The sequence below is a fragment of the Augochlora pura genome, chromosome 2, assembly GCF_028453695.1.
Source record: "Augochlora pura isolate Apur16 chromosome 2, APUR_v2.2.1, whole genome shotgun sequence".
Taxonomy (NCBI): Eukaryota; Metazoa; Arthropoda; class Insecta; order Hymenoptera; family Halictidae; genus Augochlora; species Augochlora pura.
The window spans coordinates 10,343,541-10,359,735 of NC_135773.1; the positions used below are offsets into that span (position 1 = coordinate 10,343,541).

Genomic DNA, 16,195 nt, shown 5'->3' on the forward strand with positions numbered 1-16,195 from the left:
ACAATCTCTTGTGTTCTACAGATTCCTTTATTTAATACTTATTATTCTCTTCAGAAGTCTTCTACCTACAAAGGGAAAAATACAAGTCGAATATCGCGCTGAGTGTTTCAGATGGAGCACCAGGCAAACAGATGCGCGAATAGAGTGAGATCACAAGCATAGTAAAAAGAGACAAGCTACATTGGTCACCGATGTGACTTGTTTCATTTGCTTGTATTGATGTCCTGTTATCTTGCTCACTCGTCACTTCCTCTCTTTGTTTAATACTATGAGGTCAGCATTGCTTAACTGTGGAGCATCAACCAATCAGAGAAAGGCATTTTCTATACGTACCCTCGCATTTCTGAACACTTTGTCCCCGACATCGTGCAGTATATCAAAACATTACCGTACTCAGAATTTAAGGCATCCATGCATTGTATTATATATGCTCCAAGCGTAACTTCCGTTTCCGCTATATCTCCAGAACTGTGTACATTATTGTGCTGTAGTTTAATCAACTATATACCGACTACTTTTTATTCGGATACGAAACCGAAGTACCGTCATATATTCAACATAAGGTCGTACAGCCGTTGTTCGAGAAAAAACATTACATTACTATCTATCACTATATACTGCGGTAAATACCTCAGATTTTGTACAATTTTTCTACCTCTGTTAACTTTTACAAGCATCCTCATCATTTAAATACATATCAGCATTAGTATTGATTTTACAACCAATCAGTGCAAAGCAATCTCTGCTCCTATACTCGCTAACAGAACGCTTTAAAGGTGAAGAATCTTGCAAAATTTGAGATGCTGTATTTGTTTACATCTTACCGTTTTATGAAAACATACCTTCATCGTCGCAGTGATTGTTTCACTTGAGTACCACGTACCACACACCCATGACCAAAGGTGCCAGAGATGAGAGTGGATATGTATGTATTTAGCACTCATCTCTGTCTAGTTCCACCGTTCCAGCAAATTTAGTGGGGCGTTGGGCCATAAATGTATTTTGTCGTACATGTATACTGTATGTTTATATGCATGTATACTTAGTCTCATATTGAATGAGATATTTATCAAATTTTAGGTCTGTATTATTAAACTATTAAATATCTAATTTCGTCTTGTTAAGGACAATATGTTGTAAATTTAAAACAGAAGCAAACGAAGTCAAATAGAAAATTTAATAACAGGATTTAATAGGAATTTACGAAGTAGCTACAAGGTAGATTACGAATATGTCATCGGTGCATTTATCAACTGGTCGATTAAATGTAAGCATTATTCAAGAACTAGCAAGAAAAGAATTATTTTGCTTACTCGCAGAATATGCCGGCACAAAGGTATTAAAACTACTCATTCACTTCTAATTTTTAATCCTATTTATATTATTTCAACCATTTGAAGAATTGTTATTTAGAATTCCTATATTGTTTGAGTTAATTAAAAATTGTTATAAAGAATATACTGAATAATGTTTTAATAGGCAATTATATGGGATCAATCTCTTGAAGGACCAATTGGTCTTATTGCAAATTGTAATTTATTGGAGAAACGCAACGTGGTTAAAATGTATCCATTGCAAGGTGGATTATTGTCAATACCACCAGATATTACTAATGTAATATTTATTACTAGGCCTCAATTAGATCTTATGAATTTAATTGCTGACACTATTTATTGGTATGTACTAACTAAAAAATAACTTTTAATATTGTTTTCTTTGTAATGACGTATTAAAACTGACATAGTGATCCATTTTTAGTGAAAAAAAATTAAAACCACGCAAATCGTTTCATGTCATTTTTGTACCTCGAACAAGTCACCTTTGCGAAAGGAAACTTTTTATTCGAGGAGTCTTTGGATGTTTTAACTCTATACAACAATTTGAATGTGATTTGTTTCCACTTGATAGTGATCTTTTGTCTATGGAACTCAGTGGATCATTTAAAGACTTTCACTTAGCAAATGATCCCACATGTTTATATCAAGTAGCACAAGCTATTCGTGGTTTAGAAAGAATATATGGAAAGATTCCAAAAATCACAGGCAGAGGTCCTGCTGCTAGTAAAGTGTGGGAGCTATTAAAAAAATTTAATCGAGAAGAAGAGAATACACAACCAACTATTGTAGAACATTTACTGTTATTAGATCGATCCGTGGATTTACTTTCGCCTTTAGTTACACAGTTGACATATGAAGGATTAATAGATGAAATTTTTGGAATAAAATATAGTAAAGTATTTGTTCACTTAAAACATATGCTATATTTTCAATATACCATTACAATAAGATTTCTTTTGTCACAATTTCAGATGCTGTTCTGTTACCAGCAAAAAAATTTCATGATTCAGAGGATTCGCCAACAGCAATGTCTCTTAAGGAAAAGGAGCAAATCGTACTTAATTCTGGTGATGAGCTATTTGCAGAAATTAGGTAAGTTTTTGTATGCTTTTCAATGTAATTCAATATTTTATAACTTCTATATAATTGCAGGGACAAAAACTTTAATGGTGTAGGACCAGTGCTTAGTAAAAAAGCTAGAGATATTTCATCACAGTTGGATGGAAAATATGTAAATAAAAGCGTGCAAGAAATTAAGCAATTTGTAGCACGGTTACCACAAATGTTAGCTACCAAACAATCATTAGCAAAACGTACAATATCTATTTGATTAGTATTAACTATATGTATAGTAACAAATGTATTTTATTTTTACTTGTTTTTAGATGCAACAATAGCAGAAATGATAAAGGAAGTCACAGATTCATGTAGCTTTTTGGAATCTCTACAAATTGAACAAGAATTGTTGAATTGTATTGACACAGATAAACCAAATGCATATATAGAAGATCTGATAGCCCAAAAACAACCGCTCCTTAAGATTTTGCGGCTTCTTTGCATACAGTCCTTAACAAATTCTGGCCTTAAACTAAAACTACTAGATTATTATAAAAGGGAAATAATACAAACATATGGCTACCAACATTTGCCAACTATTTTGAACTTAGAAAGGGCTGGATTATTAAAGCAACAACAATCTAATCGTCAGTATGCTGTTTTACGGAAAGCATTAAGACTTACAGTTGAAGATGAAAGTGAAATTGCTCCAAAAGATATCAGTTACGTACATTCCATATATGCGCCATTAAGTATTCGATTAGCAGAACATCTTGTACAACCAAATGGTTGGCAGGGCTTAAATGATGTAATGGGTTTATTACCAGGCCCTACTGTGAATAGTGTTCCAGTTAATGTTCCTTCTTCTGGACGAAGTACGAAATTTGTTTGCAGTAGCGCAAATCTTTTAATTAATTTACATCAATCTTACTCACATTATTTTGTAGGAAATTCTATGACAAGTGAAGATTCCAACTCTGAACTACCGAAATTGGTCATGGTTTTTTTTATTGGAGGCTGTACTTTTGCAGAAATTTCTGCGCTTAGATTTTTGTCCCAGCAAGAAGATTGTAAGTAATACGTCGCCGAATGAAACATAAACATTGGTTGAGTATTTATTTATGTAATACATTTTAAAAAGAATTTTGTTTGCAGCAAATGTGGAATTCGTTGTCTGCACAACAGAGATAATAAATGGTAACACATTTTTGACATCGTTGACGGAAGATTTTGAGAATTTATAATTTATTATACATAATACTATTTTAATTGATACAGTGCAAATGAATGCAGAGTTATACAAAGAGAATTGTTAATTATATCTCTTTTATCTTCCTATATTTAATATTTTCAAACAATTTATGCATAACTAATGATGTATTATATGTAAATTATTATTGTTTGTTTGTAGTATTTATTTGATTTAGAGGCAAACGTGTATGTAATCGTAAGATTTTTCCAACATGAAAGAAGTAAAACACCGAAAATTTACTTTAATGTATCCAAACAATGAAACATGTCTTTCAAATATATTACAATAAAGTGTCTCATTGGACAAATTTTTAATGATTCCTATGTTGCTTATCTTGAAGAAATAGTTGTTTTCATCTACCTTTAATCATGTGAACCAAAGAAAATCGTCTTTACATTTTTAAGTAGATTTTTGTTATCAAACATCTATTTTAATTAAACATGCTAAGTAAGGATACATCCTAAATTTGATCTAATTCTCATGACTTGCAATTGGTAAAGGAGTAGAACATTGTTATCGGTAACTTCCATTAGTTGAAAACTTGACCGATACAGAGCGCCACTCATCATTGACAGAAAATCGCTTACCATAGAGTACACCCAGGGCAGGCGAAAAGGCGTCAAAAAATTTGCGAATTCTCGTGTCTGAGCCGACGGTGGGTGCCGTATTGTTGCGTTGCCGCGGATTGTCGCGTCTCGCGCGTGTGTGCGTACGTGCGTGACACGTACGAGACGTGTACTTTTCCGGGGTGCGGTGCGTTTGCACTACGGAAAACTGTGATCCTCGGATATCTTAATATGCTCGAAGGATCGGCCAAGTTCAGGAAAAAGAGCTACTCCGCCTGAAGAGAGTGCTCGAAGCTGCGCGCATGCTTCCGTGCCTGCTCCCTCGCCATTTTGGAGGTGAATATCATTTTTTTCCTTGCAGCCGGAGCTTGGGATAAATTTCAGTTGATATACCGGGATCCGATCGTGATGTCATACATTCGACCCAAACACGGCAAGCGTTTTCAACCACACCGACAATGTCCCTCTGCTGTATTTACGGGACCAATCTGACGCGATTGCTTCGAGACAGAGACCCAACCCTCCTTACGCCCGCATTTCTATCTCCTGCAAATTTCACTCGACCGCCTTCTTTACTTACCAACCCTAGTTTTACAATTATTTCTGTTTCTCGTGTAGAAATGTTTGTCATTTAGTATCCTCGCATCAGTACCGATTAAATTCTTTTCGACATTCTTCGTGGATATTCTTTTTAAAAACATACGATATTCCTTAGAATCTAATGCATTTATCGACTGATAGATTGGTGTGGTGTGATTTGTATTGAGGACCTCGTGATAAGTGTCAAGTTAGTTTTAATTAAACAAGAAAACACTTTGTAGTGACAAGATTTGGTGTTGCTTTAACTTCGCATTATTTAAGTTCATATAAGTTTTTTTTTTATTTAAAAAAGCGCCTGCTGTTATTAACTTAATTGTATAACACATTGAAGCAGGAAAATATGAAACAAAGGTATGAGATTCACATTATTTCATTGTTTCATAAAATTATTTGCTGCACAATAATATGTATGTACTTATTTAAATGTATGCAGTAAATATTTTATTGTATAAAATCTCATACATTATTATTTTTGTGTATTTGTACACTATTTGTGCATTCTTTCCGTTAATGATATATGCTGGATTTTGTAATTATAGGATAGGACATACAATATAAAGAAAAATACAGATAAATCTTAAGTAATACCATTTAATATACATATCACTATAAGCGATTAATTATAATATTAAAATTTATTACTTATGTTTTTTTCACAGATAGAATATTGAATTTTGGAATGGACTGACAGAGGTTTAAATAAGATTATAAAATTTAGGGTAGAAGATCGAAAGGCAGGAAGACGTCTAACGGTGTCTGAAATAGGCCTCGGCCATTTAGTTATTAACACCTTTACTATGCCAGCTGTTGCAAGGCCTGGTAGTCTTAAGGATCCAGAGATTGCTGAATTATTTGAAAAAAATGATCCGGAGAAAATATTTGAGGACTTACGCGAAATTGGGCATGGTAGTTTTGGCGCTGTTTATTATGCACGATGTTTGGTTACCAAAGAGATTGTTGCCATCAAAAAAATGACATATTTGGGAAAACAAACGGTTGAAAAATGGCAAGATATTCTGAAAGAAATACGGTTTCTTAGACAGCTTGATCATCCTAACACAATAAAATATAAAGGTTGCTACCTCAGGGACCATACTGCCTGGGTATATATGTTTTCAGATAAATTTAGTTATTTAAATATATCATTTATTATTATTATTATTATACACAAAATTATAAATCACAGTTGGTGATGGAATATTGCCTTGGATCTGCATCAGACATTATCGAAGTCCACAAAAGACCCTTAAAAGAAGATGAAATAGCTGCGATTTGTGATGGTGTACTGAATGGTTTGAATTATCTTCATGGTTATGGAAGGATCCATAGGGATGTTAAGGCAGGGAATATTTTACTTACTGAAAATGGAACAGTAAAATTGGCAGATTTTGGTTCTGCAAGTATAAAATGGCCAGCAAATAGCTTTGTAGGTACTCCTTATTGGATGGCACCAGAAGTGATATTAGCTATGGACGAAGGACAATATGATGGGAAAGTGGATGTATGGTCTCTTGGTATAACATGTATTGAACTAGGTACTGCGGAGTGAATAATTTTAAATATATCAATATGTTAACGATTAATTCTATTAATCCAGAATAATATATAAATATAATTATAGCGGAGAGAAAACCACCTTATTTTAACATGAATGCCATGAGTGCTCTGTATCATATTGCTCAGAATGACGCACCAACTTTAAATTCTTCAAATTGGTCAGATGTTTTCCGACGTTTCGTTGAAGTATGTCTTATCAAAAGTCCAAGCGAGAGACCATCTTCTGCAGATCTGTTATCAGTGAGTCCTTAATTTACATTTTTTTTAAATATTCGATCTTTCTGAATTTAATGGTTAATCTTCCAAGGAACACATACTGTTGTTTAGTTAGCTGTCATCTTACAGACTTTCAAATTTACAGCATCAATATATCACCAGAACGCGTTCTCCTCAAGTTTTAATAGACTTAATTCAGAGGACGAAAGCTGCTGTTAGAGAGTTGGATAATTTAAATTATCGGAAGATGAAGAAGATCTTAATGATTGATGCTTGTGAAACTGAGAGTACAGTTGGCGATACTGATGGTATGTTATATTAAAAATTTGTAATACTCCAAGATTTCTCATTTTTAGTAACAATGTTTGTTTACACTTGGTTTTGTTTTATTAATTTATCTTTCAATATCTTGCAGGTACTCCCGATGAACAAACAGGTGGTGATAGTAGCAAGAGTAATTCGATTACATCAGAGCATTCTATTCATTCAATGGGTGTTTCTGCGAGTTCTCAAAGTTCCTCCACGAACAGCCTACCACTGCCAAATGCTGATTCAAATGATTATTCCACGGGATCTGTGCGAAATCGACATAAAATATCAGCGGGTGGTGTTACTGCCAATCTTCTTGAGCATGGTGCCAATAATTTTGCAACAATTAGGACGACATCAATTGTGACTAAACAACAGAAGGAACACATGCAGGAAGAGATGCATGAACAGATGAGTGGATACAAGAGAATGAGACGAGAACATCAAGGTGCTTTGGTAAGTATTTTTTCATTACTTTTCGTTTTTTAATCAGCTATTAAAAAACCACCTCATATATATGTAACTACAATATGTGTTATGTAAATAGGTAAAATTGGAAGAACGTTGTAAGATGGAAATGGAATCACATAAACAATTATTAGACAAGGAATACGAAACACTTTTACAACAATTTAGCAAAGAATTAGAGAAACTTCAATTGAGGCATCTACAGGAATTAGAACGTAAACTGAAACAAAACCAAAACGCAGAAAAGAAGCTTCATAAAGAGATTACAAGTAGGCAAGAGGCTGATCGTAAAGCACTGGAAGCACAACAGAAAAGGGAGTATAAAGTAAGAAAAGTTAGAAGATAATAATTTTTTTTCTAAATTATATAAGAAACGTTTTTATCCTTAGTATATTATGATGATATTTAGTAGCATTAAAGACGTCTTTCCTTTTCAGGCGTTTAAGGAGAGATGGAAAAAAGAATTATCACAAGATGAAGTTACACCGAAACGGCAACGGGATGCAACGCTTCAGAGTCATAAAGATAATTTACGACAAATGGAGGCGCAAGAAGAACAACGGCTTGCACGAGGCCAAAGAGAATATCTTGATTTCGAAATTCGTAAATTCCGCAGAAAAAAGTTGCTCATTTTTCATAGTTTAGAGCAAGAATTGCTACGAGAGGTTTGTTTGATGATATTACGACTTCATAAATATAAGATACTGTTTTGCAAAGATTATAATGATATATTCTGATAAATAGGAATTAAATAAGAGACAACAACAGCTAGAACAAGCACATAATATGTTATTACGACATCATGAAAAAACACAAGAACTAGAGTATAGACAGCAAAGAGCAGTTCACGCGCTTCGGGAAGATCAAGTTCAACGGCAGCATGCAACTGAACTTGCTAATCAACAAGATTATATGCAAAGGGCGGAGCGTGACTTGCGTAAAAAACATGCATTAGAACTCAAACAGCAACCTAAGAGTCTCAAAGTAAGCTAAACATTTAAGTTTTATATAAAACTAAAGCAGTCAACTTCGAAAAGGTCGCTATGTAATAGCAAACTAAACATTAGAATATGTCCGTACATATTAACATATTATACATTTGTTATTTCAGCAAAAAGAAATGCAGATTCGCAAACAGTTTAGGGAGACATGTAAAATACAAACGCGGCAATATAAAGCATTAAAAGCTCAAATATTACAAACAACGGCTAAAGAAGAACAGAAAGCGGTTATTAAAAAATTGAAAGAAGAACAGAGACGAAAATTAGCCTTGTTAGGTGATCAATATGAACAGAGTATTGCTGAAATGCTTCAAAAACAAAGTATACGGTTAGACGAGTCACAAGAAGTTGAATGCCATAATCTCAAAGTAAGATGTTGTATTAGAACATTTAGAATATGAAAAATAAATATATTCTATTATTTATAATATGCATTTTCTTCTTGTTTGCTTGTAGGAAAGATTAAATTATGAATTAGAAATTTTAATGGCATACCAATCGAAAAATAAGATGCAAGCTGAAGCTCAAAGGAATCGAGAACGTCGCGAATTAGAAGATCGAGTATCGGTTAGACGAGCTTTACTTGAACAAAAAATGGAACTTGAAACTGAAGAATTTCTTAGTGAACGTAGCGAACGAATACGTCTACTACATGAAAGACAAGAACGTGAATTACAACAATTTGATGAGGAAAGTGCAAGAATAGGATTCAGGTATGGAAGTTTTTATGTATGGTAAGCGATAGAAAGTGAAGAAAAGATATTTCGAATATTTTCGTTTTATTTTGTTGAAATCGCTCAAAGTTAAAATTGTTTAAATCTAATTTTTAGTAAAATTCCTTAGCGTATTAAAAAATATAAATTGAAGTTTTTACGATAGCGTTTTTTTTATAGTTGTACCTATATATATTTTTTGTTTTAAATTATTGCAGTGCTCTGGCGATAGCTGAGGCATCAAAAGAATCTTATCCAGACGATGAAAGCCTTAGTGGCTCAATGTTAAGTCTGGCTCACAGTAATAGTTCTACATCCTTCCCCCCTAATAGTCTTTAATTTTAATCATATTGATAGAATATGTATGTATGTACGTTTGCCTGTAGTGAGTGCATAACGAGTTTACCGACGTTTGATTCATTGACTTATACATAGCAGAAGTTGACTCGTTACGTGCATTAACGCAAACCTAAAAGGTTTGTTAGGGTTGGGAATGTGTATTGGACTGAAATTAATGTAACAGCATATTTTTTAATTGTCAAAATATGTCAACGTGATCTATTCGGAAAGAGAGCTTCATATTGAAGAACTTAGATGCTTTTTGCAACGTTGTAATATTTATTAACCATATCCAAATACCTTGTGAAGTAAATAGAAGTAATGAAAGAAAAATGAAAAAACGTTTTAAGTATCAATCTTATTGGGATTGAAGTAAGCCAGCTAATTATACAGAAAAATTTTATATGCGACTACAAAAAATGTTTAGAGACATTTATTTATCAATATCTTGCAATTATAATAATTAATGAAATAGTATAATCATAATGCTCCAGTTATTACGTATTTGATTTTGACTAATTAAAGATTTGATATACGAACAACAAGGAACTATATTTTTGGTAAGATTTTAGTTTATCGAAGGTCTAGTATTAAATGATCTTACCGACAATTATGTGTGTTGATCTTCGAAACTTTATTTCAAACTTTCAAGAATATTTAGTCTGATTTATAAAAACCTAAGTGAGCTGACCTATTTATTTAACTGCATTCTTAATGCAATAATTAAATTTACTAAATGATAATCAATCTAATAATACAAATTTAGTTAAAGCAGTTACTATAATTCATTCGTGTTAGGGCATATTCGTTATTTCAATGAGAGATTAATTTCAAAAATTGAAAGACACTTTTTTACAATTTTATACGATTTGTTTTACATTATTAAGAAGAAATGTCAATATCAAAAATTAAATTGATAATAAAATTATTGTTGAATTACCAAAATACGACAGTGTCCACTTCAAATTCCTTTCAACATTGATATTCTTAATTTTTATTTGATAATTTTGGATATGAAGCCTCAAACAACCATTCATGAATTACATGTATATTAATCTTTCCATTGGTATGAGTAATATCAGTTGCATTGAGACATTGACATACACTTTTAAGTAATCATAATATGCATGAAATCAAAAGGAAGTACTTTATACAGAAAAAAGTATACAAAACTGTTCGTCCAAATTAATATTCATATTTTTAGAATGGAAAATACTGTTTATGTTTTTGTGTGATTTATTCCTCAATGGTAAAAAGTATTTCAAAGTTGTTCAGTCTTTTTTAAAGAGAGCGATATATTTTTATATATATTCTCCTGTTATTCAAAGTGATTTTTGAAGATCTTCATTGGTAAGTGTTTAGTATGAATATTAATTTATAAGGTTCGATGAAAAGTATTTGTTCTCTCTGTGTAATGTTAATATAAAGTCCAACTAAGGTCTTCATAACTTGTCTTGAATAGTCAGAACATAATAATTTATTGAAAACATTTCTACAATTTTTAACTCAATGTAAATATAAAACATAAATCTAATTTATAAAACTTCATATTACCTTCAAATGCATTTCACATTTCCATATTAAAAACTGAATTGCATAATCCACTTCAACTATTTCGCTCTAAGACACGTAATACAAACTAAATATAAAATTAAACAAAATTATCGATTTGTTCATACTTTAAAAGCAACATTCGTTTACTTTCAAGTACTTAATTACAATATAAACAGTATCATTATATGAATACTTCCAACACTTAGTAAATCAATACAATTCGTATACATATTTCTCTGAAGTAAAAATAATAGATACATTATGCAGTAAATTAAAATAGTTTAAAGTACTTCATTGTTGCATCCAATGACTCATGTGATTTTAATTGATCAGAAATGTGTACATATATTTGGTAATTTAAATAAGTTAATGTATATATATATATAATATATATATATTATATATACATATAATACATATTATATTATATATAAATAATATATTATATATATGTGTGTGTATATAATATTACTTTCACTTACAAAAACGAATCTGCAAATACATTTATAGTTCATATGTCGTCTCCAGTATACGAGAAAACTTTTGTGTTGATTTAACAGGTATGAGTAAGGTACTTCTCTTATACATATTTGTCAAATGGTTATGATGGCATTATTCTGCTTGTATTATCAACATTTTAGTTATGTTATATTCTGTTATGATTGCCTGAAGTTTCTCTCCAGTACACATCCCAATGTTGTACTCTTATATTGTAATATCTGATTTGTTTATTTTGCTGTTTCATTTAAAACATTTCAATGTACTTTTTCTGTTTTATATATCTCCATCTTCATTATGAAGTATTAAATTCAAACTCAGTTGACTGTGGCTGTTTTCTTACTCATATTTAATCATTTCTAATAATATTAACAGCATCTTCCTTACAATATGATTAATAGAAATAATATATGATTGTTAATTTTGAATCAAAAAAGTGTTTTACATTTCCATTCTGTTATATTTAATATTTCAATTGTAACAATTGATACTGTCTAGTGGCCCATAAATCTGTACAATACATTATAAGCTAAGTTACATATACGTTAGAGTATTATTTCGATGTGGGAAGAGTAAAATAATTTTATAATATATTAAAAGTAAAAATCTTTAATTTCAAAATGGAAAAAAATGATCTTACGTAATTTATCTACTGTTATAGTTACCTTGCAGAATTAAAAACATATATGTTATCAATCATTCTTGTTGTAATATGTATAATCATGCATTAATACTATAGCGCACATTCCGATTTTCTATATATTATAATATTATTCGTTGACGAATGAATAAAAATATAAAAGCTACCAATAAATGTAGAAAATGTGTTCAATTGCAAAATTAAAAATGATCGAAGTTGAAAATATATTTGTGTTCAAAACTTTTTAACTGAAGACAGTCACATTCAAATGAATTTTTTGTAATGTTAAAATATGTAAATATCTACACATGTTATACACTAGTAAAGAATGTAGTGCTTAATTCATTGAAGTCTGTAGAATTACATACATGTATTACATTTAAACTCTTCCTTAGATTATTCTCTTAAGGAGTTGTATGAGTTGAGTAGAAATTTTTAACAAACTATTAAAATTGATTATAAACAATGCAGACTATTAAAGATGTTCGTGCTACATTCTAAATTATAACATATTAACGATTATAAGCCATAATTTCACAATCCTAGTCTACTTGCAATCCATATACTATACGATACAATCAATGTATAATATGCCTGATTTGAAAGTTATGATTCACTTGTTATCGAAGTTTATTCGTGGAATTGTTTCTTTTACTATTGAAAATAACAAATAAATTTTCACTACAAGATGTTTGATTAGGTAGAAAATCTTTATAAAGTATTTTTTCAATTGTTATTTACGAAAATTTCGATGCCAATGTAATTTATAGTATGTAATAAAAATATCCTCCACCAAATCAAACATCTTCCATAAAAAAATTTATTTGCATTTTCAATTATTGGAGAAACTACTTATATATCCATAGATAAAACGTATTGTATATGCACAAGGAAATTTTTCAATATTAAAGGCAATATTCACAAGAAAATATCTTTTTGTTGCTAAATTATGAATTTTGATTAACACATTTATACCTGTTAATCTTCAGAAAGTATTCATATTTAACTGTATAGATTTAAATAAAATTGATTCTCTGACTAATTTTAGTATTGCATGAGGATTAGTACATGTGTATCATTTATTTATGATAGTATATCTATAAATGACAAACAATTTTTAAGAAGAAAAATGTTATGACAAAAATATGTGTAAAGCATTATCAAAAGTAAAATCTATATATTTTACACTGTATCCATGACTTCTAATGATATATAAGAAAAGAGATCTTCGATAAAAATATTACATTAAAACTTTACAATTCTATTAATAGAAAAATTTGTAATTTTTAGAGATTACGAATTCTATATTTCAATTTGGTAAACTTGCAAATTTCTTAGTCATGTATAAGATATTACAATATTTTTATTAGTCTACAGAATACTATACATCTAAACAATTATGGATTGCATTAAGTGACTAATATATAATAATTTAGAAAAGAATGTATCGGAAATACAAATTTTCACAGTAGACTGCAGAATTGTAAATAAATCTCATTTTTTCTGAGTTGATTTAAATATAAAATATTAACAGTGTTAGTCTATCTTTGAACCTGATAAAGGCCCTTTCAGAGTAGACAGGAATCCATTTAATGTTTGCATCATCACAATGTATGGAATGATATAATGTAATTTTTGCTCTGTAGGAATCACAATTGTAATTTTCAAACATAAGCTCAATGTCCTACATAGCCTTGTATGTAGTTCAAGTATTGCATTTTATGTCTTTGTCTTTATTTCGTTCCCACCTCCATAGACACAAGTATGTGGACCTTAATTTTGGATTTCCGAATATTCAATAAATAAATACATATGCATCTAGCTCCACACGCTGTGCCAAAATATAAAACAAGAGGATCCATAAAAAAGCATCTTATCACACTGGAATATGTAAATTCTATAAGTACCAGAATTTGAATTCATTTGTACATTTTACACAATGCAGTGCACAGTTCACAAATATTCCCCTGTTTTATTAAGTACACTTGTGGTCTATCCATAATTGTTTATGTTATACACTGCATGAATTTTCTGATTTATGGTTATAGGATGAGGCTCAAAACCATTATTCCTTAAATTATAGTCCATTTAATGATGTCTGGGTTTATATTGAATAATACATAATTGTAGTGCTTTTAAAATAGCCTACTACTTTTTTAGCAATTTGGATTAAAATTAGTCTTTTTGATTTGTAATTTTTAATTTTAAGTTTACATATATTAATTAGATTGTGACAACATTAAACAGGTCATTTAATATTAGTGTTTTTTTAATTGCTGTTTCATATGCTGTTAGCATAATATATTAACATCAATCAACATTGTTTTAAATGCACAATTATGTCTTTGTCGCAATGCTGCTATTGTAAATCAAAATGTGTCCAAGCTTTCCCCCGTACTATTCTCAATGTATCTAAGTCTTCCTGGATGGAGTGCAATTATTTTATACCAAAAAGTTTTGATTCTCTTGTTATTTTATTCCTATTGATCATGATATTTTAAATCTTGATCAATGCAATCCTAGACTTTACTTCTTTTTAGCAAATAATCAATCATCAAATATAATTCTTATTAATGACTATCTAAATGGTAACATTGCAAATTATTTTGGGGTAATATCTTATTTCATTGCTCTACCATTTCTGCAATTGTATAAGTCCTGTATGTTACTGGACTTTCCTAACTCCCTTTTAAGTTCATGATTTGATCCACATGGAAAGACCTGTGTTCTTCAGGACCTTGGCTTCACTTAACTTTTGCAGTTTTCTTATAAATACTCATAAGTACTGACGAGTTGAAATAGATCTAGCTGCTCATTAAATGAATCTACTATATCTAATGTATTCAATCTTTTTATCTAAACACTCAGATTACCTTTAGTATGAAATCTAACACGTTATCATTTCTTCAGAATGTATATCATCATATTTTAAACACTACACAACAGCAGAAGTAATATTGAAGTTGCTAGTCTACTTCTCTTATTCATTGCTCACTACATTAGCGGTAAAATTAATTCTAATAGTTGATAGTATGTTATATAAATTTAATGGGACATTATGATTATGCTATATGCTTCATATGCATAGTTGGAAAATAGATACCATTCTGTAATGATATATATTAAAAATATGGAAATCAGTCTCTTGTTACATTTAAAAATTGAGTAATAACAAAAGTAGTTTAATTTGTTTAATTTAAACCGAACTAAGAATACTTACCATTATTATACTAAGAATCATTGTTTTTCCTCATCGACTATCGTCCATACACAACTTTGTGATTTATACGAGTATAGAAACTTATTCTCCGCATAACATTGTAATGCATCTAAAATTTTTTTTAATATGGATTAAAATATTATATCATAAATTAATTTTCATAATTATTATGCTGAATTACAGCAGAAGTTAAAATAAATGCATAACATAACTAATGAGTTTAGTATTTCCTTTAATATTGTTAGATAAAAGTCAACAAAATTGTTGAATTTTATATACTTGGTCAATGTAGCACGATTTCTCTATAAGCTGATTGTATGTATATGTATGTATGTATCAGAAACAAAGTAAAAAAACATAAGTTGCAATATTTCACTACATACATCTGTGTGATCATCAAAACAAATTATTTAAGTATTAATTTAATATATTATATTTTATTGTTGCTGGCATTTTGTAAATATTCATTCAATATGCATAATATTTTGATATGGAATATTGATTGCGATAACTAGTATTTAGTGCAATTAAATGTACTGAGTTTTCCAAAGCTCTGACTATTGAGTTAACACTTCGAGTTTTAAATATAATATATAAGCTAGCCAATTAAAAATAGGCATGGCATATCAGTTATCTATTATTAATTGATAACTTATGAAAATTTGATCAACATATTTCATATGTGTGATTTTACAATTTTGACAATATAGTTTCTCTAGTAATACATTTACATTCAGTAAATTAAAATACTGTATTTATTCACGTTTTATACATTTTAGTTAATAATATAAAGACATTATTTTTATTGAGTACCAAATATGCTTGTGAATACACTATCTTACATTGAATGTGTTAATAAATAATTAATT

At 30.1% G+C, this 16,195-nt stretch overlaps 2 protein-coding genes across 8 annotated transcripts; both read left to right on the forward strand.

The window, feature by feature from the left end:
* Positions 1-474: 474 nt before the first annotated feature.
* On the forward strand, positions 475-3,962 carry Car (vacuolar protein sorting-associated protein 33A). 3 transcript variants are annotated; one of them, XM_078196183.1, is made up of 9 exons: positions 475-1,080; positions 1,152-1,336; positions 1,480-1,676; positions 1,759-2,228; positions 2,309-2,429; positions 2,490-2,650; positions 2,723-3,268; positions 3,341-3,463; positions 3,549-3,962. In XM_078196183.1, exons 2-9 carry the CDS (start codon positions 1,232-1,234, stop codon positions 3,635-3,637), a joined length of 1,812 nt encoding a protein of 603 aa, XP_078052309.1. In that variant the 5' UTR covers positions 475-1,080; positions 1,152-1,231; the 3' UTR covers positions 3,638-3,962. The 3 variants fall into 3 exon arrangements, with proteins under 3 accessions (XP_078052309.1, XP_078052310.1, XP_078052311.1); XM_078196184.1 differs by having other exon boundaries at positions 1,187-1,336; XM_078196185.1 differs by having other exon boundaries at positions 1,197-1,336.
* A 268-nt stretch (positions 3,963-4,230) lies between these two features.
* On the forward strand, positions 4,231-13,631 carry Tao (Serine/threonine-protein kinase Tao). 5 transcript variants are annotated; one of them, XM_078189318.1, is made up of 13 exons: positions 4,231-4,547; positions 5,351-5,392; positions 5,471-5,914; positions 5,998-6,346; positions 6,433-6,608; positions 6,730-6,892; positions 7,000-7,349; positions 7,441-7,686; positions 7,799-8,026; positions 8,106-8,345; positions 8,473-8,730; positions 8,819-9,075; positions 9,294-13,631. In XM_078189318.1, the coding sequence occupies exons 3-13, from the start codon at positions 5,609-5,611 to the stop codon at positions 9,412-9,414; spliced, it is 2,694 nt and encodes an 897-aa protein (XP_078045444.1). In that variant the 5' UTR covers positions 4,231-4,547; positions 5,351-5,392; positions 5,471-5,608; the 3' UTR covers positions 9,415-13,631. The 5 variants fall into 5 exon arrangements, with proteins under 5 accessions (XP_078045444.1, XP_078045439.1, XP_078045454.1 ...); XM_078189328.1 differs by lacking the exon at positions 4,231-4,547 and adding an exon at positions 4,563-5,162; XM_078189313.1 differs by lacking the exon at positions 5,351-5,392.
* Positions 13,632-16,195: the final 2,564 nt, after the last annotated feature.